Here is a 21,477-nt window from a genome sequence, read left to right as displayed (position 1 = left end):
ATTCCTGGCCCGGGTCCCTGGGGTTTCAGCCTGTCTGTCTGTGGCTGCAGACGAGCTGCCCTAAGTGAATGTGCAGACTGGTGGGAGCCACGTAGGACGTGGACATGGGTGGGATACTGAGTCTCTGGGTCTCATCTGCTGGCTGCAGCTGTGAGAGAGAGAGGGGCTCCAGATTTCACACACACACTCTGGCTCTGGTAGTCAGATGAACAGACGGACTCACTCACTCACTCACACACACACACACACACACACACACACACACACACACGCACACACACACACACACACACACACACACACACACACACACACACACACACGCACACACATATGCTGGCATGTAGAGTCTGACTTTATACACACTATAACACGCACACTACAGTATGTGTACACACCATAGCCTACTGTACATAAACACGTCTCTTTTTCTCTTATACACACACACACGCACACACGAACACACATAAATCCCGCCATACACATACGCACTAATGCATACCAGCCCACACACACATACGCACACACACACACACACACACACAGAGTGGGAGTCGGCAGTGCCAGAACACAGCCGTGTGTGGGTGGTTGGACTGGTATGTGTATGTCTGTCCCTGGAAGCTGTCTCTTTGCATGTGTCCAGCTGTCCCTCTCTCACTCCTCCTCCTCAGTGTTAACTGCACCATGGTCATCGGTTCTCTGAACACCCATAGGATCCTATTGCTGCTCCATACTCTTTAGTTCTGGGTTGATAGGCAAGGTTATTATACTGTATCTGTATTGTCAGTTGACAGGACGATGGACAGTCTCTGTTGTAGTGAATCACACACATTTAGGAATTAATACCGCCGGCTTGTCTGATTTTCTTCCGGGGTGTATCATCGACGAGAGTTCCTGGATTTACAGGTAATGATTCAAACTTCAATCTCTCGTGATCTAATAATATGAGCATAAGTGGACCGTACCAATAACAGGCATTGACATCTTTTATGTTTTGATTATAAATCTTAATTAAATCTTCATCTGCACCGTGGAGTGCTGTGATCCCACCAGGTGAACGCAGAGACAGACTGGCCAAACATATCCTATAGAGAAACAGCATTTCAACATCGTCCTTTTAACCAAGTACACTGACAAAAATTACCAGCAGTGACTCAATTGTTTTGGTAGAGAAGATGCATCTCCGACTCTGCCTGTGATGACACTGGGGTTCATTGTGACATCACACTCTCCCCCCTTCCCTCCTCATCTCCTGGGCCTATGAGGCGGTGACTCTGCCTGAGGGGATGCTGGGAATGTTAATGACTGCGTAGGTCGACTTGCGAGGTCGTCCTGCCCCTAGGACATAGACAAACACGCATAGGTACACAACGCTCTAGTTTATTTCCATCATATGGTCCTCAGTGATCTCCCTGTGTGTGTGTGTGTGTGTGTGTGTGTGTGTGTGTGTGTGTGTGTGTGTGTGTGTGTGTGTGTGTATGTGTGTATGTGTATGTGTGTGTGCGTGTGCGTGTGCGTGTGTGTGTGTATGTTACATGTGTGTGTTTTGTTTCTTTGGCTCTGTGTGTGTGTATTTACAGTATGTGTTTGTAATGGGGTTACATTATTCTTTAGTATTATTTGAATCTTTGTTTAGACAGAGAATCTCATTGAGACATTGAGGGTTTAATTCTCAAGAGAGACCTGATCAAGTCAGACAGCGGCAATGCAACGCAAAGTTACAGACAGGTGTGTGTTTGTGTGTGTGTGTGTATATGTGTTTGTTTGGGTCTGTGTACAGTTTATATGTATTTGTAATGGGGTTACATTACTGTGTGTATGTGTATTTTGTGTGTGTGTGTGTGTGTGTGTGTGTGGAGGAGTATGAGTCAACAGCAGGGTTTGTCTATGCCGACTTTTTCATCTCCAGCCAAACGAAAGTGTTGTATCTCTTCCATCTGTGCATGGAGCGTGGGGTTGCCAGACCATGTCTCATTCATATGGATCTACTGAACCTTGCTTTTTACTCAGCACAGCGCAGACACAACAAAACCAGAGTCCAGAGAGATAAAACTCAAGAGGTGCTTCAAACAACCCTCCTAGTGTTGCCCGACAATACAGCAGATGACCGTCTTTTAGCCGAGGCACTAATACGTACCTTTGTTTCAACCCGAATGGAGCGCTGGCATATCATGCTTTTGTGACACAGGAAGGAACCAATAGATAATATCCAATAACAGTTAACTATTCCCCATTTATGTATGACACTGACTGTGAATCTGAATTGCCTAGCATTAAAAGCAATGGGAGAAGAGGACCCAATAAAAATTGTCCCTAGCTGGCCTCTGTATCATACTGTGAAATGGGAGTTGGGGATCGGAGACGCGTAATGGCGTGCTGTGGATGTTGCCGTACGTTTCGTCAGTACAGAGTAGTCAGTTAGAGACATACCTGTGCCTCTCTGGGATACGAAACACCTACCGAGCAGAATTTGTGAAATCTATCTTTTTGAGAGTATTAGTAACAGATGCTATTATATCCACCTTCCTGTGCTAACTCTAGTTTTAATATTTTTAGAGCCATTGAAAATATCAAATCGGTCTCGTCATTATCATGGTGCTACTGTATGCTTATTTCTTGGTCGTATCCCTAATCTGTAGCTATATAGATAGATAGATAGATAGATAGATAGATAGACAGAAAGATAGACAGACAGACAGACAGACAGACAGACAGACAGACAGACAGACAGACAGACAGATAGATAGATAGATAGATAGATAGATAGATAGATAGATAGATAGATAGATAGATAGATAGATAGACAGATATACACACTGTGTCTGAGAGATGATATACAGTAGCAAGAGAGAGAGGGGGAGAGAGAGAGAGAGAAAGAGAGAGAGAATAGGAGAGGGATCAGTCCAAAGTTAAAGCGACACTTACTGAGAGGGGAGAAACATTCCTGGAGAGTTTCTCTTTAGTTTCCCTGACAACGGGCCTGGTCTCCCTGTAATTAGGAGTGGATTAGTACTCTGGGCACAGAGGCGCACAGCCCGGCTAGAACATCCAGGAGAACAGTAGGCCCACACACAGAACCCAGAACAGTACTGAGCTTACTAGACTGTTATGAGGTCTATCATTCTGGGTTCTCTTGGCGTACTGTGATGAAGCTCCATCGGGACGCCATTCTGGAGTCCTTTGAGTATCTTTGAACCCCCTGACCTACAAACACCCAATCCTAAAGCAAGTGGTTTAGCCATGTAGCAAAAAAATAATATATTGGTCTGAATTGGAGGAGGTTTGACATTTGATTGAAGAATATGGACTAAATGGGAGGTCAACGTCAACCTTAAGCAAACTACATCCTGGGTCATTGACCTTAAGTCTAGATTTACTAAGGACTAAGGTAATAAATCAGACATTTGTCACACTGGAGATAATAATTCAGCAGACAGTCACATTGGAGTGGGCTGATGAACAACAAAGAAGTCCATACACACCAGAAGCCTCAAGTCTTGTTGATATCATATGATTATGGAAAACAAATGATGACAAATCTGCCTTTTTGTCCTCAGCCACCTCACCCCCATTTCACCACTCACTTCCTGAAAACTGACCAACCGGGACATGCTCCCTTGGGGCTGCCATGACGACATTGTTGGGCAAGTGTGCTGTCTCCCTCCAACCACAGGCGGGTTATTATGGGATGATTGTCTCCAAACAGACCAATTAGAGGAGTGGAGGGCAGACTCCATCATTCAGACAGACTCAGGCCAGCCACAAAGAAAACACGCAGACAGAAGAATGAATATTTTATTATATACTAGTTTTATTATATACTAATTGGCCATTTAGTCAGCCCGTATTCACGGAAATACAGTGTCAAAAATCTTGTACACGCACGCACGCACGCACGCACGCACGCACGCACACACACACACACACACACACACACACACACACACACACACACCTATAGAGTTGTTTAGGTCTCCTCTATACATTGTACTGTATAGCTTGTGTGTGTGAGAGTGTGTATGTGTGTGTGCCTGTACGTGTATGTATGCGCATGGCATTGCATGCCATCTGCTGGCTGCTGTGGGCAGTGTTATCACTATCACTAATTGGCCATTTAATCGGCCCTAATTACCTAATTAAAAAATGTGGTCCTGTCACCGTCTGCTCAAAGCCCCTGCTGGTTCCCCTGCCCAATATGAACGCTGTCAGGCTGAGAGTGTCCGAGGAAAATGGTAACAGACAGAGATACAGAGGATTGGTCATTTATGTGTTATATTTGTTAGGCAAATATTGTACCCTCTTTGCATACCAAACCTGTATTTTTTATATTTTTCCTTTTCTCCATCAGTCTGTCTATTTTCTCTTAATTTTATTTTTATTTTTTTAAAACTTTTTTTCTCTCCTCTGTTCCTTGTCTTTTTCTCTTTCTCTCATTCTTTGTGTCACATTCTCTCCCTCTGTATGAATCGAGGCATTTTCTGACTAGGAGCAAATGATGACAGTCTTGGATTCCACACTCCCTGTTATTGAACTTATTTGATTAATTGTTCAAATTTCCTGGATAAATAGCCCCATTCGCCTTATTGACCTGGCAGCCATATTGGTCAGTCTGGGGTGCGGATGCGGAAGTGCCCGTTGACTTCAATGTTAAAAGTTCGCTGTAAAAACACCACTTCAAGAACGGAAATAGTCAAAATAACAGACTGAATACACTATCAGGGTTACAAACTCATCATTACCAGACTCTGATTGTTTTTCACTGCCGTTGTTTTCGCATTTGGAAATACATGGAGGTGAATGAGCCATAGTTAGCCGTCAGCTGCATTCACTCCCATCTTTTTCCAAACGCGAAAACAACGGCAGTGAAAAACAATCAGAGTCTGGTAATGATGAGTTTGTAACCCTGATAGTGTATTCAGCCTGTTATTTTGACTATTTTGGTTCTTGAAGTGGTGTTTTTACAGCAAACTTTAAACATTGAAGGCAACAGGCACTTCCGCATCCGCACCCCTAATTACGTCAGACTGACCAATATGGCTGCTGAGGTGAATAAGGCGAATTAAATTGAAATATGCTTCTGCTCTGTATGCTAGACTGATGGTGATATAACTTGACACTGAATAGTTTTCTGAATAGTTTATGCAAGTCAAGAGAGATTCCGCTAGCCTATATTGTTTCTCGGAATGAGTAGTTAATTTGGCCTTTGAATTTATTAATTAACTGTATATCTGGAGTCCCTTAAACATAGTCTTGAGGGTTCTTACATGCAAACTCCACGAAATATATGACTTTTCATGATTCTGGTTTCTTGCTCAGTGTAGCGTGAGATTGTTTCATGATTCTGGTTTCTTGCTCAGTGTAGCGTGAGATTGTTTCATGATTCTGGTTTCTTGCTCAGTGTAGCGTGAGGGTTTTTCATGATTCTGGTTTATTGCTCAGTATAGGTAGTAGTGAGGGTGTTTCATGATTCTGGTTCATTGCTCAGTGTAGCGTGAGGGTGTTTCATGATTCTGGTTTCTTGCTCAGTGCGTGAGGGTATTTCATGACACACACTCGTTTGTCTGGAAAGCTTAAACTTCAGAGGTTCTTTCTGTTTAATTAGACGATTAGTGGCCTCAAAGTCTAAGTCTAAGTTAGCTGAAACTCTTTGTTTCTATCTTTCTGTCCACAATCATCAAGACACCAATTTTAGCACCTATTCACAAGATCAGCATCCAATTCTTCCCTGCAAGAATATTACAGAGATCAGTCAGGACAGATTTTGTATTGCCCTATGCAGACCTCTCACTGTGGGAAAATATTATTACTCCATGTTAAGGACTATCTTTGGTGAGCTCCATTTCCTCTGTCTCTCTGTGCTGGATTTCAGGCATGTCTTTGACCGAACCGTCGAAAAGGGCCGTATGTTATTGGACAGTTGGAGTTTTCGCCTTTTTGAGGGTTTATCCTGGCCCGAGATCTGGCTTCTTCAGCCACCATGGAGTATGAAAAGAGAACGCTGATATCAAATACTTGAGTAAATATTGAGCTAAACTCTGCCAGTGTTAAGTTAGAATCTTTTTATTAGTTGGCCCTGGAACATTCCTTACCCACTTTATAATTTGTTCCCCTCGGTAAAGTATAATTTATGATTTTCCTCCCTAGTATGGCCAGTAGTCTGACTCCATCCTTGTTTTCAGAAATGGGAAATTAGGTTGTTCCAGTAACATTTGGCAGACTACATTCTGCTTCGTACCAGATAGACTGCAAGGCCATGAGCAGGGCTCCATTGTAAGAAGACCGTGGCCTCAGTGGACTGGATAAATAAAGTATAGTAATACCTTGTCCTTGAACCTATTGGCTCATACGGTCAGCAGGACTATGATCATCTTATCCCTCTCAGCTAATTACCATCCTCTCCTCAATCCTGTTTGACTCCAATGCTCATTATCATAATTTGGGATTAATGAGACTAGCAGGTTAACCAGGTACAATCAAAGACAGAGTTTCCTTTTTCCCTCAGAATTTTCTATTCTGAGCACATCTTTGTGTGGGTTTGATGTTATATCCTCTCCCCCCTAGGCTCGGGGCTGAGGGGCTATCCTTTTACCACCCTGAGCCTGGGTGAGGGGTCACCCGGGATATATATCCAGGCACACCTCCATGACGCCATGTCACCGTTTCATCATCCACAACCGTCAGGACATGCATTCTGTTGGGTGTCCGATATATCGGACAGTCCTGGATGACGTGGTCTGCGGTTTGTTCCTCAGCGCCACACCCGCATGGCGCACAGACAGATACTGTACCAAGCCCCATCTGTGCATTGATGAGCGGAAGCATGGCTGTGGTGAATGCTACAGGTCATAAATCTCAAAAACGTGCAGTCTGCTCTTACATCCCGTCATAGCTTCCCTCAGAGAGTGTTATGGACTTTCAGGTGTATTTTTATTTGTATTTATTTATTTGTGAAGGGACAATGCACATAAATCCATAGTACAATACTATTATGAGCCAGATTTAGCCCAAATGGCTAGTTTCCATCTGCTGTCCCTGGCCAGATATTTAAAAGGCAACCTGTAAGAAAAGCATAAAATACAGTACATCTATAATACATTACAGAGGTTGAAAAACAGAATTACTCTAAAAACAATACTGAGACAGCATGCAGGAACTGACAAGACAAAGCATACACAAAGGGCAGGACAAACAAGCATTGGACATTCAGTGTACAGTACACATGCCTGGTTGTCAAAAAGGTGTTGCTAGAGGTGTTCACCTTAAATAGCCCTCTTCACAAGCTTCCACCTCTTTCCAAGCGTCCACCTAGCACAATGCTAGCAGAGGGTACGTATTTGTGTTTCCCAGAAAGCAGACAGTTCACCTCAGTCTGTGGACCGAGGTGTTAGTTCATGTGTGATGGAAGGCTGAACTAAATAAGCCCGGACCAAAGGCCTGACAGTAAAAAAAAATCAAACCATAGGTGGAACCAGACCTTTGAAGAGTAGCCCTTCCTCCCATGGCTGTGGTATTTTCAGAACGATATGACAGCCAAGGTCAGGCAATTTTCAGGACGGTTCAAAGTACGTAGGGTCCCCCCTGGTTGTGATCTTCACCACAGGACTGTAAAGCACACAGAGGAAAGGGTACTATGGCCTCAGGATCACGGTCCTAGAGCATGTGGGGATAGACAGTGTGTGTGTGTTTGTGTGCACGTGTGTGTATCTATGAGAGTTACTGAGACAGAGAGAGAGAGAGAGAAAGAGAGAATACGAGGGATGTGAGAGTGAGAATGTGAGAGCTGTCCGTCAAGCCAGCAGGGTTCTAGTCTGGTGTCACCCTACGTCACCCTACGTCACCCGACAGCATGATCAGTGGACTGTAGGGCTTCTCCTCCCCCCGGGAGAGAGGCCAGGGACCCCATTCACCGCTGGCATTATCACACACCCTGTGACCTTATCACACACTGTCTGACTTGACTTAAGTCAGATCAGAGCACCTTGTCTTTAAACCCGGCCGTAAACATTTCTCTCACTTACTTCTCCTTCAGACCAAGCAAGGATCCAGCGGTGTCAGAATAACAGACGCTGTTTTGGTCATGGGCAAAAAGTTGCAGGGTTCACTGAATGTTCTATGTGTTGTTTTCCCACTTGGCTTCAACATGGTCAATTACCACAGACTATATGGACTATGGACATCCTTCTTCAAAACAGAACTGTCCACAGACATTTTCTCAAAGGTTCTTCTCTGTTTTCTCAACAGTTCTTCTCTGTTTTCTCAAAGGTTATTCTCTCTTTGACCCATATTCCATAATTTTGTAAAACCACAATACTGGCTGGTTTTTCTTGCCCCCCCCCGATGAAATCTAATCAACGATTCTGTAGGCTGAGAGGAATCCAATGGAATCCACCTCTTCACTTTTGGTCAATTTTATTTGATCATTCAGCAACTGTACATGAAGACAACATGCATCATGGGTGGGGGACGACAGGTTCGCTGTGCACTTGTTTATCTACCCCCATGCGCTGGTGATCTAGCTAATAGAGATTGTGCTGGGGTCAGCAGACAGGCCTAGCTGGATTAGGCCAGGATGTCCAGCAGGGACGTACGGGGCGCCCTTCACAGTGGAGCTGCAGTTCAATGGATTAAGGATTGGTTTGAGATCCTCTCTCTCTCTCTCTCTCTCTCTCTCTCTCTCTCTCTGTACACACACACACACACCGGGACTCCAGTCCTGCTGTGAGAAGCTTGTCACTCTCTTGTACCCCTGCTGTCACCCAGGATCTTCGCTCTCTCTCTCCCTCTCTTTTTCAGCGATCATGGTCGGTATGGATAGCAGAATCGTCACTCACTTTCTTGTCGCAGCGTTGGAGTAAAACCTCTGCAACGAGGAAGGACTCAGCTTGGGTTGCTGCCACTGACTGACACACCTGAACTCTGGACCCCTAGAAGAGATATTAATTCTTTAGCAGATTTGCCGATTTCAACTTTCTTTGTTAAGAAGAAAGCCTGGCATTAGGATATGGTGTCAATCAAACCACCTTTCTCTGGACCCAACGTCTTCGAAGCATCCACCTTCTGTTGGACCTTGGCTCCCATGGCGTCCGAGTCCTGCCCCCTCACAGGGGCTGAGAGGGCAGTGTGCAGGCTGGTCCACCGTGGGCCCCGACCCCATGCCACGCTGAGGCCCCTGCGACTAGAGCTGGGGGACTATGTGGAGAAAACGCGCAACAAGCAGAAACACAGGTACTGTGTGAAGATCTGGCAAGACGTGCTCCAGAAGTAGCACGCTGGCACGTTAGCCCATTTTGCGTACGTTCAGATAGATGCCTCATTCACAACTGGTGTTTTGCCCAAAGGTTATGCTACTTGACCACAGTTCAGCTCCAGTTTGCCTCCAGTTTCTTTGTTTCAGCAAATATCTGAGTCTCAGATGACTGTGGAGAAGGTCTTGGAGACAACTCAGGAATGTGGTATTGCTGGCTGTGTGATTGTGCCAGAAGTCTGTGGAATAGATTTCAAACCATGGGTGGTAGAAGAATGAGGTACTGTGGGCCAGGCCCACATTTTCCCTGAAAACAAAGGCAGTGGACTGCACAGCCATGATCGCAGATATTGAAAGTGGGAGTTGGGGAGCGAATGTTCTGTGATTGGATAGAAATGCTGACCATGTTGGGCAATGCTATCATTTTAAACATTGGTTGCTGATGAGTGAGTTGCACAGTTATCCCATCAGTTTAAACTCTTTCATTATGTTATACTCTGACACGTACAGTATCACTGAATAGTAAATTCATATCTGTGATGTGTTCCATGCAGCCTACTGAATGCGTAACGCTATCCAAGTTGTCCTATGTTGATCCTCACGTTATGGACTTCTCTTCTCTGAAAGACAGAAGGAAGGCGTTGACACATTTTAGCTTGTAGGCTAAATGTCCCAAGGTGGACTATCCAAAGGTGGTTCCGACAACGCCAGCTAAATACTTTCTGGGAGTATTAGCACTCCACTATTACCAGGCTTTATAGTTCTTTATCTCAGGGTTGAACAGAGTATACAGATTCTGAAACAATTGCAAGGTATGAACAGAGTTAAGTTTTATTCTTATTTTACAATACTGTAGGACTGTGCACAAGGAGGTTTTCACCGCCCAGGGTGACTTGGATCGATAGTCTTAGGGGATTTCTCCCGACGGCCTCCTGGACCGGGAGAGCTGGTTGGTGGAGCTCCACCCTGCCACGTATACTGCGGATTGGAAACAAGTGTCAGTTCTCACACGAAAAAAGGGGACCACTGAGTCCTTTAACCACTAGGGGGTGTCCACGGCAAACCAACACTACAAAACTATCACAGCAACTACGGCAATCCAATTGAGAGGGCAGGGTCTTCCAGGAGTGTTCGGTTAATCCACAAAATTATCCAATATCCACTTGGTAAACAGATAGCCGGGCCAGCCAAGCGGCAATTAAAAAGTCAAAGATTTATGTCAATGGCTGGCTGTATGGTACACTTATTCGCACAAAATATAAAATAATAGGCCCAGTCAATGTCCATGTAGGCTATTACTAAAATGCCAGGGCTGTTTCTAAATGTCTCTTATAAAATACTAAAATAGCAAGGCGGTTCTTAATGTCCATACGAATAATTAAACAGGTCAGAGCACAGTAGCCTACTTAACTTCGGAGAGGATGTCGGGACACCGACACTCCACTGTAGTATGACGCGCTCCCCAGCACAGGTTGGTTCAGGATCGGGGCGTAGTCAGGCCGGCCGCTGATCGGGGTAGGCTATCCAGCGAGCAGCACTCTCTCGCTCCGGTTCCCTGACGGCTCACGTCTGCAACAACTCCCTCTGGTCCACCGCTCTCACAGGTCCCGCTGATCGCCGCAGTCTTCCTCGGCTCCGGCGCTGTAGCTGGTGACTAGGTAACGTTAGCTGACAGTCAATTCACGTGCGCGTTTCTCTTTCGCCGCCGTAGCACCGGGATAGTCCTCCAGGCAAGCACACGCTCCGATTTCCGTCCCCCACACAACCCCCGTTCTGCCGGGGCAGTGTGCTCTTTATAGCAGGCTGTGAGACACAGGTGTTCCCGGTTCAGTCCTGATTGTCCTCTCACTCACCGACGATGGTTGCCGCCCCCTTTGCCCAGCTCTAATCATCAGGGTTGGGAGTAAACAAACGGTCACAGCACAGCGAAAAACACATACAGGTAGTACAAAAATGGACCTCGTCACATCTCCCCATTGTGAAATGTTGGCAGTCTCTGCCATTCAGAGTCTATAGCGGGGTGGTGGGATGCCCATATTTGGCCGGGTTGAGCGCCTTGGCTCAGCGGCTGCGTCAGGGTTGTAGTCATTGGCGGGTACATGTCGGACAGGGACAGGGACTGCGCGCCTTGGCTCGGCGGCCGCGTCAGGGTTGGCGTCAGGCGCGGGTACATGTCGGACAGGGACGGGGATATATAAGAGCGTAGGGCTCGCAGGTCTCACAGGGTTCTCTGGCAGAGTCACTGGTGGCCTCTGCGAGGGGGGAGCCGTGCACAGTTTCAGGGCATTCCGGTGGAGGACTTTCTCCCTCCCACCCCTCTCCGGCTGTACTTTGTACACTACGCCCGTGTTTCCCTTGGCTTCGACGACACGATAGGGCTCGGGGTCCCATACCCCATGTAGCTTTCCCAACCCTCGTCGGCCCCGGTCACGCACCCACACCCGTTCCCCAGCTAACAATGGAGTCGCGTTGGCTCTTTGGTCGTAGCGGCTCTTACTCCGCTCGGCCGCCTTGTCCATCCTACCACGTGCTAGCTCATACGCATATGTCAGCTTCCTGTGATGGTCTCCGACCCAGTCAGTCAGTCCCTTGCTTGGCTGTTCCCGTTCTACCCCTAGCACAACATCTACTGGGAGCCTGAGGTGTCGGCCCTGCAGCAGATAGGATGGCGCGAAGCCGGTGGCACTGTGTACGGTGTTATTGTAGGCCTGTAGGAGTTCGGATAAATACTCTGGCCAGCGGCTCTGTTTCTCGGCCCCCATGGTACGGAGCATGTTAAGGAGTGTTTGGTTCATGCGTTCGACACGCCCATTCCCGGCAGGGTGGTAAGGTGTTGTCCTGCTCTTAGTGACTCCATACATCTCGCATAGCTGCTGCATCAAGTCAGACTCGAAATTGGGGCCCTGGTCTGAATGAAAACGGACGGGGCACCCAAAGTGCCGCACGATCTCAGAATAGATTGCTCGTACAGTGGTCCTGGCTGTCTGATCGCGGGTAGCTACGGCCCATGTGTAACGCGTAAACATATCAGTCATCACTAGTATGTTTTGATAGTAGTCGTTTGGTCGACCGAGTGTTAGAAAGTCAAGAGCGACTACCTCAAGGGGGAAGGTAACGGTTACTGGGTTCAAGGGGGCTCGTGGTTCTACCTTGTCACGTTGCAAACTGCATGTAACACACTCTGCTTGGAATTGGCGCACCTGTGTCTCCATGCCTACCCAGAAGAACCGGCGCCTCAGCGTCAGCAGCGTCCTTCCCGCTCCAGCATGTGCCGCAGACTTGTGGTGTTGTTCCCATACCATCTGACGCCGGGGGCCTGGACACACAACCTGAAACAATTGCTCTGAGGTGTTAGGGTCAGTGAATCGGCGACACAAAACCCCATCCCGTAGGCTGAGCCGCCTGAATTGTTTCAACAACCTTGCTGTCCCAGTGGTGTGTATCTCCTGTTGTCGGCCCGTAGGGCAATGCCCTTGTTCCACATACCTTCTCACAGTGCGGATCTCAGGGTCAGCTACTTGTTCCTGTTCCCAGTCGATGCGGCCTTCTGGGGCGCCATCCTGGTGGGTCACCACAGCTGATGCGGTTACGTCTCTAGGACTGAGTTGCTGTGGGGGGTGTTTAGGTGTGGGGAATCGCGACAAAGCATCCGCATTCACATTTTCTCTGCCAGCACGATATTTCACCTCAAAGTCAAAGGATGCCAGTTGGGCTGCCCAGCGTTGTTCCACTGCACCCAGTTTCGCCGTCTGCAAATGGGCCACAGGATTATTATCGGTGTAAACAACAAACTTGGCACCAGTCAAATAATCTTTGAACTTTTCGGTAACTGCCCACTTTAGTGCGAGGAGTTCAAGCTTGAAGGAGCTATAGTTGGCGTCATTCTGCTCTGTAGGATGCAAACTGCGGCTCGCATAGGCAACCACCCTCTCTTTACCCCCCTGCACTTGGGCGAGTACTGCTCCCAGCCCATGGTGACTGGCGTCTGTGTAGAGGGTAAATGGCTGTGAGAAGTCTGCGTAAGCTAGGATAGGGGCCTCTGTTAGCACTTTCTTTAGAGCATCAAATGCTGTTTGAGCTTCTACTGACCAGGATATGCGATGAGAACCCAGACGCTTGTCATTCGGCACTCCTACCAGGAGTGAGTTTAGGGGGCGTGCAATTTTTGCAAACCCAGGGACGAAACGTCTGTAATATCCGGCCAGGCCGAGGAAGGCCTTGAGTTCCTTAGCAGTGGTAGGGGCTGGCCAATCGACAACAGCAGCTATCTTCTCGGGGTCCGGTTTCACGCCTTCACGGTCGACTACATGCCCCAGGAATTTAACCTGCCGATGGAAGAGTTTGCATTTGTCAGGGCGTAGCTTCAAGCCATGTTTCGAGAGACGCTCAAACACCTCCTCTAAGTGCTTTAAGTGCGTAGCAAAATCGGAGGAGTACACAATAATGTCATCTAAATAGACTAGGAGGGAGTCAGTAATTTGGCCATTTAAGCATTGTTGCATAAGGCGTTGGAAAGTGGCTGGCGCGTTGCAGAGGCCAAATGGCATGCGTTGAAACTCGTACAGACCTACAGGGGTGGTAAAAGCAGTTTTTTCACGGTCCTGCGGGTCTACCTCCACTTGCCAGTATCCGCTGGCCAGGTCCAACGTGGAGAACCATTCTGCGCGGGTCATGGAGGTCAGGGTCTCCTCGATCCTGGGAAGTGGGAAAGCATCTTTGTGTGTAACAGAGTTCAACTTTCTGTAGTCTACACAGAATCTCCAGCTGCCATCTTTCTTCTTTACCATGACTATGGGTGCTGCCCATGGGCTGGAGCTTTCAGTAATGACACCATTTTGCAACATACCTTCCAACAGGGTTCTCATATCCTGGTACAGCAAGGGGGGTAATGGTCGGAAGCGTTCCCGTATGGGCGGCGCCTCGCCTGTAGGGATAGAGTGTTTTACCACATCTGTCCTTCCGAAATCTTCCTCGTGGGCCGCGAAAGCCTTCTCCCATTTGTGCAGCAGGGCAGCCAGTTGTCTCTGCTCATCTTGGGTGAGGTCCGGCCGCTCGGCCAGCTTAAGGACCTGGAATGCTTGATCAGGCTCCTCCCCCATGCATACATCCACTACACTGACCTTGACTGTACCTTCCTCCTCCTGTTCTAGGCAGACATCCTGCACACCATAAACATCCAGGCTATCGACCTGAGTCACTTGACCGAGCTTCTGGTAGCGGTCCAAGGAGACAGGGAAGTCGTGTAGGTTGCGGATCCGGACGGGGACCCGTCCATTCTTGACCACAGCTACAGACCGGGCCACGGAAATGGCGCCTGGCTCAGGGAGTGCTTCTACCAGACCATGATAGTCCCGCCTGCCAGCTGCAGCCCGTCCCCAGACAACCACCTCACTCCGGGCTGGGATAGTCACTCCGTGGCGGTGCGCTGCCCAGACGTAGCCATGGTGTCCATCATCTGTCGTCACTCCAGTCCTACGACACGTCGCAAATGCTGCGTTCCAGGCACTTTGGGACTTGGGGTTTTTACAGAACAACCGGGCTGGCCCTTCCGAATTACGGAACACAGCGTCCCAGCAAGGCTGTATGATGTTCATACCAATAATGAGGGGGTCTGATGCTGATCTGTCCTCTACTACAAAAACCCCTCGCGGACCGATCTGATGGCCCTCGATGTCAAAATCTAGCTGTACATATCCTAGATAGGGGATATGGAGGTTGTTGGCCGCTTTTATTCTGACCATAGCAGGGGGTTCTCTAACTTCGCTTTCTGGGAAGTGTTGGCTCAAAAGGCTATGACTGATGATTGATATTTGGGAACCTGTGTCTAAGAGCCCTTTCAACTTGACTACACCCACTCCCACCTCAACCTGGGGGCACTGCCCAACTAACATAACCGATGGCCCTTGTACCTCCTCCTCTTGTCCTAGCCCCACCGCCCGAGCCTCAGAAGTGGGGGATGCTAGTTTAAATGTGAGGGGGTGTGACTGTCTCCACAGAAGCGGGCCATGTGACCTACTTGGTCACAACGCCTACAGATCGGCCTACCATCTGGTGCCCATTTATTAGATGATGCAGGGACTTCCTGGCGGCGCATAGGCGCGCGGCGCGAAGTGGCGTGGTTAGTCTGCTGAGGTGGGCCTCTTGGCCGGAGCTCTTCTAGGAGGTCACGTGTCCAATCTTTCAGCTGATCCTTTAACTCTGCAAGGATCTCCTGCTTGATTTCTGCTTTCCAGTCGGTTTTCTGTGGGTGAGAGCGCACGTTATTTGTTCCCCCCATGGCTGTACAAGATAGCTCTGGCCACTTACGTCCATGTCCATCCTCGTCCAGGAGGAACGCTTCTCGTTGGAGATCATTGAAGGTTCCGTCAGGGTTCTGGCGTGCATGTCTCCTCATGGCCTGCGCCAGAGGTCCCTCCTCCAGCCCAAGCATGAACTGCTCTTTCATGTGTACGTCAGTGGGTGCTGCGTCTTCATCAAGCCGTTGTAACCGGCTGCGGAGTTCTCTCAACCTGAGGGCATAAGACTTAACAGGTTCATCTGGTCTTTGACGGCACCCATAGAATTGTACTCTGAGCAATGGACCTGAAGACTTTTCAGCATAAATGGCATCTAGAGCAGTAAAAATCTTTGCTGCAGTGTTACGCTCATCTGCAGTTAGGATGTTAATCTGTCTTTTGGCCTCTCCAGTCAGTGCTCCCATAATCATACTAACTTTCTGAGTCTCTGTTTGTCCCTCGATTCCAACCAGCCCTTTTAGCTGCTCTTTCCAATCTTCGTATTTCCATACCTCTGAATTTTTCCAATCTGTTTGGTCTATTCCTCCGAATTTTGGCACCCATGGTGCACCTGGGAATACAGGCATCATCATCATGTTCAGAATTCACAATGTTACAAATCTGTACTCTGTTCAAAGCCTGAATCCTGCCGACAACGCCAAAATAGGATGTCCCAAGGTGGACTATCCAAAGGTGGTTCCGACAACGCCAGCTAAATACTTTCTGGGAGTATTAGCACTCCACTATTACCAGGCTTTATAGTTCTTTATCTCAGGGTTGAACAGAGTATACAGATTCTGAAACAATTGCAAGGTATGAACAGAGTTAAGTTTTATTCTTATTTTACAATACTGTAGGACTGTGCACAAGGAGGTTTTCACCGCCCAGGGTGACTTGGATCGATAGTCTTAGGGGATTTCTCCCGACGGCCTCCTGGACCGGGAGAGCTGGTTGGTGGAGCTCCACCCTGCCACGTATACTGCGGATTGGAAACAAGTGTCAGTTCTCACACGAAAAAAGGGGACCACTGAGTCCTTTAACCACTAGGGGGTGTCCACGGCAAACCAACACTACAAAACTATCACAGCAACTACGGCAATCCAATTGAGAGGGCAGGGTCTTCCAGGAGTGTTCGGTTAATCCACAAAATTATCCAATATCCACTTGGTAAACAGATAGCCGGGCCAGCCAAGCGGCAATTAAAAAGTCAAAGATTTAAGTCAATGGCTGGCTGTATGGTACACTTATTCGCACAAAATATAAAATAATAGGCCCAGTCAATGTCCATGTAGGCTATTACTAAAATGCCAGGGCTGTTTCTAAATGTCTCTTATAAAATACTAAAATAGCAAGGCGGTTCTTAATGTCCATACGAATAATTAAACAGGTCAGAGCACAGTAGCCTACTTAACTTCGGAGAGGATGTCGGGACACCGACACTCCACTGTAGTATGACGCGCTCCCCAGCACAGGTTGGTTCAGGATCGGGGCGTAGTCAGGCCGGCCGCTGATCGGGGTAGGCTATCCAGCGAGCAGCACTCTCTCGCTCCGGTTCCCTGACGGCTCACGTCTGCAACAACTCCCTCTGGTCCACCGCTCTCACAGGTCCCGCTGATCGCCGCAGTCTTCCTCGGCTCCGGCGCTGTAGCTGGTGACTAGGTAACGTTAGCTGACAGTCAATTCACGTGCGCGTTTCTCTTTCGCCGCCGTAGCACCGGGATAGTCCTCCAGGCAAGCACACGCTCCGATTTCCGTCCCCCACACAACCCCCGTTCTGCCGGGGCAGTGTGCTCTTTATAGCAGGCTGTGAGACACAGGTGTTCCCGGTTCAGTCCTGATTGTCCTCTCACTCACCGACGATGGTTGCCGCCCCCTTTGCCCAGCTCTAATCATCAGGGTTGGGAGTAAACAAACGGTCACAGCACAGCGAAAAACACATACAGGTAGTACAAAAATGGACCTCGTCACATAAACAACCGTACACACACCGAGTTGCACTCGCTGACCAGTGAGTTGCCATAGTAACCAAGACCTTCTGGAGGGAGACACAGAGGATGTAGAGTTCGCTGGCTGTGTTTGAGCAGGCTATTTCTGGTATATGTGCCTTCCATTGGAACTGAAGGATGTTTAGGTTGAATTTTATGTTATATACATGATACAATAATAGGATGAAATGCTCAGGATGAATGTAGAGAATAGGAATAGTAGCATTAGCAATGCTGTTTTCTATCAAGCAAGTCTAGATAGATAAGGAAATATATTTTATTGAACCCCCAGGGGGAAATTTGACATTTCAGCAGTTGAAATTACAGAAAGGCTGGAAAGAAAAGAAACACTAGATACAAAGTAACAAGAAAAGGACAATAGGTAAGGGATGGGTGCCAGCATAAAGAAGAGATATCAGGGACTAGATACTGTACATCCACATGTACAGTAGCTGTGCAGTATAGAATACAATAGGAAAGATAAATATGTACCTACATACATTCCGTCAGTATAAATATAACATACATACATACATACATACATACATACATGTTGTCTAGGTATATCTAGTAATATACATGTTTACATACATACGTGCACACCTCTATGATCCATGGAGCGCTCAGTCAGACGGCTGCTATGCAACAGTGCCTGAGCGTTCCAGGATCCTTTCTCATGCAAAAAACGTGACTTTCTGATGGCCGATTTGTCATTGCTTTCCTTGCAATCGTGTCATAAAGATGTGGTCTGATTGGTCATCCTCACGAGCCTGATATCAGACAGAAGAACTAGAATGTGTGTGTCCTGAAGGAAATGTAGTGTGGGCTGGAGGGCTGGGTATCGAGTAAAATTTCAAGAATCGATTCGATTCCGATTCACAAGGTTCAGAATCGATTATCACGATTCGATTCGATTCAATATCGATTCAGTTAGTGTTACTAAAACCTTTTTTTGTTGTTGCTGTAACCTTAATTACATGACTGCCAAGTTATGAAACACATCAATACTAGGGCTGGGTATCGATACTGATTTCCAAAAATGAATGAATGAATGAATGAATCATTGAATGAATTAATGAACTATTCATTCCATCATTTATTCATTAAATAAAAGATCGATTTTGGGATTCATGAATCGATTCTGAATCATTTGATTCAGAATCGATTCAGAATCAATGAATGGATTTTTTAAACCCAGCCCTAGTGGGCTGTGTGCTGGCCCAGCCTCTGTCTCCCAGTCCCACGCTCTCTCTCCCCTAATCTGAGAACCCAGTCGCTCTCGCTGTGGCGAGAAAACCAGGATATGCGTGGACACCAATGACAGACTCTTGGGTTTTATGGGGGAGGATGATTGGCCGGTGCAGATGGTGGGCCCTTGGCCGCCCACATAACGGTCAACTCGTTACACTCCGTAGTCCACTTCGGTAGTGGGCGGATTGGAAGGTGTGGAACCAGGAGACTCAGCTGGGTATAGAAGGTCTGGACCCAGGAGACTCACAGCTGGGTATAGAAGGGAATCTACACCTGATTGTTCTGGTACTTCTTCCTTTTGCTCTGCTTTTTCTTCTACTACTCTTCCTCTCTTCTCACTCTTCTTTTTCTTCTACTACTCTTCCTCTCTTCTCACTCTTATTTGCCATTTCTTAATTGGGCTCTCTCGTCATAGGCCTTAGCCTCTGTCTCTCTGTCTCTCTCTCTCTGTCTCTCTCTCTCTGTCTGTCTGTCTTTCTCTCTCTCTCTCTGTCTGTCTTTCTCTCTCTCTCTCTGTCTTTCTGTCTATCTGTCTTTCTCTCTCTCTCTGTCTATCTGTCTTTCTCTCTCTCACATCAAGATGGTAGAGTAAACATGTGCCTTGTAATTTATTTAACTAATTTGCAATGTAACAAATTTACATTTGATTTAGCATCACATTGACTATTCTTGCTCTAGTTTACAGTAGGCTAACTCATAATGAAGTCTAGGTAGGCTAATATTTATACACTGTCCAGTTCACTTCAGCTAAGTGGGCCTGGTTTTGATTCTATTATCAATATAAAATTCTATAATATAAAACCCCCTACAGTTTTGAGTCTTCAAAGCGTCACCACGGAGACCGATAAAACCCCTGCTGTATTCATCAACCTTCAATAGAGCTATCAGAGGGAGAGGGGAGATGAGTTCTTAGAAATTCATTCTGGAAAAAAGATCATTGTGAATACGGCCCAGCCAAATAAAGAGAAGAAGAGAGTGTTCCCGTTCGTTTCATAAGTGTGGCTCTTCAGAGGAGCATGCGGAGGGACAGGATGTGCTTTGCTAGCGCAGGCGGGCACTTATAACATCTCAGAGGTGTCAGTGTCGAAGTGACAGTGTTCCCGGGCCCTGTTGCCAGGGCACCGGCACAGTGACATGAATTCAGTTGCTTTGTGGATGCTTCCTGGATAGTTCTCATTGTCACAGTGACAAGCTCATTCGCTGTCGTCACAAGGATTTTGCACTCAGCTGCTGATACATATCTATTAATTGTCTCCTGTGTGTGTGTGTGTGTGTGACTGTGTTTGTGTGTGTGTGTGTGTGTGTGCGTGTGTGTGTGTGACTGTGTTTGTGTGTGCGTGCGTGTGTGTGTGTGACTGTGTTTGTGTGTGTGTGTGTGTGTGCGTGTGTATGTGTGTGTGTGACTGTGTTTGTGTGTGTGTGTGTGTGTGTGCGTGTGTGTGTGTGTGCGTGTTTGTGCGTGTGTGTTCAGGATGGAGGCCTCTTGTCTGGAGTTGGCTCTGGAGGGGGAGAGACTGTGCAAGGCGGGGGACTTCAAAGGGGGAACAGCGTTCTTCGAGGCGGCCGTGCAGGTGGGCACGGAGGACCTGAAGACCCTCAGCGCCATCTACAGCCAGCTGGGCAACGCATACTTCTACCTCAAGGAGTACGGCAAGGCCCTGGAGTACCACAAACATGACCTCACACTGGCGAGGTGAGGCCTCGGAATCACTGTATGGGGGTGCAAGATACCATGGTCAAAGTACTGTACTTAATGTGATAATGTGAGGATTAACATAAGCTAAAAATATATAAAAATAACATAAAATAACATAAGCTCAAATAAGCTGTGCAAAAATCTTAATGAATAAGGAATCATTGAGGTGTTACATGAGATAATATGTCGACAAAAGGTATGAATGGCACTGGCACTTGTAAACAAATCTTTTGATGTAACACAAAGGTACATTTATCATCAAATGAACATTATCAGCGAGCCAATGCCAATGCAAGGGATGACCACTTACTGTAAACAGCTACAGACCTCAGGTCAGTCAATAAATTAGCATGGAGAAGTACAGTAGGCATAAAGGGCAGTTCTTTATTTTCTAGCTTTTGTGAGGACAGGGAAAACTGACCTTGCATACTTTCAAAACATGAATCATTGGCCAAGTAGCCTGCATACAGTAACGTAGTATAATCTTGTTAGAACTGAGTATTTCCTGTCTGCCTGACCTGACATGAAGCCCTGGCTTTAATAAAGGAGTTTTTTCAAGGTAAAATGCTGAAGGATTTAATTATTGTTCCCCGAAACAAAAATAAGGTACAAATAGTTCCTCTTTACAGGACCATAGGGGACAGAATAGGAGAGGGGAAGGCCAGCGGTAACCTTGGAAACACCCTGAAGGTACTCGGACGCTTTGATGAGGCGGCGGTGTGCTGTCAGAGACACCTGGACATCTCTCAGGAGCAGGGGGACAAGGTACCACACACACGCACACACGCACACACACACACACGCACACGCGCACACACACACACGCACACGCACACACACACACGCACACGCACACACACACACACACACAGCATCTTAACAAATGATCATCACCCACACTCACAACCTACACTATTGCCATGGATACACAATTTCAACTCCTCGTTTCTTCGGTCTAAATATACTTTTGTTATCGTTGCCTTCTTCTTCTTCTTCTTCTTCTTCTCTCTCTCTCTCTCTCTCTCT

General features: G+C 47.2%; 1 protein-coding gene across 1 annotated transcript in view; it reads left to right on the top strand.

Moving 5' to 3' along the window:
- Nucleotides 1-9,076: 9,076 nt before the first annotated feature.
- The window catches only part of gpsm1b (G protein signaling modulator 1b), a gene marked incomplete at its 5' end in the record, with an annotated part of 27,347 nt that continues 14,946 nt past the window's right edge, over nt 9,077-21,477 (top strand). The window contains 3 exons of the mRNA XM_084442263.1: nt 9,077-9,225; nt 20,227-20,448; nt 21,081-21,216. Of these exons, the coding sequence (XP_084298389.1) occupies nt 9,077-9,225; nt 20,227-20,448; nt 21,081-21,216 (507 nt within the window). The remainder of the gene's footprint in view (nt 9,226-20,226; nt 20,449-21,080; nt 21,217-21,477) is intronic.

The sequence above is a fragment of the Borostomias antarcticus genome (genome assembly GCF_949987555.1).
Source record: "Borostomias antarcticus genome assembly, chromosome: 8".
NCBI lineage: Eukaryota > Metazoa > Chordata > Actinopteri > Stomiiformes > Stomiidae > Borostomias > Borostomias antarcticus.
Note: the sequence above shows the minus strand (reverse complement) of the source record. Positions and strands in the feature narration are given on the sequence as shown.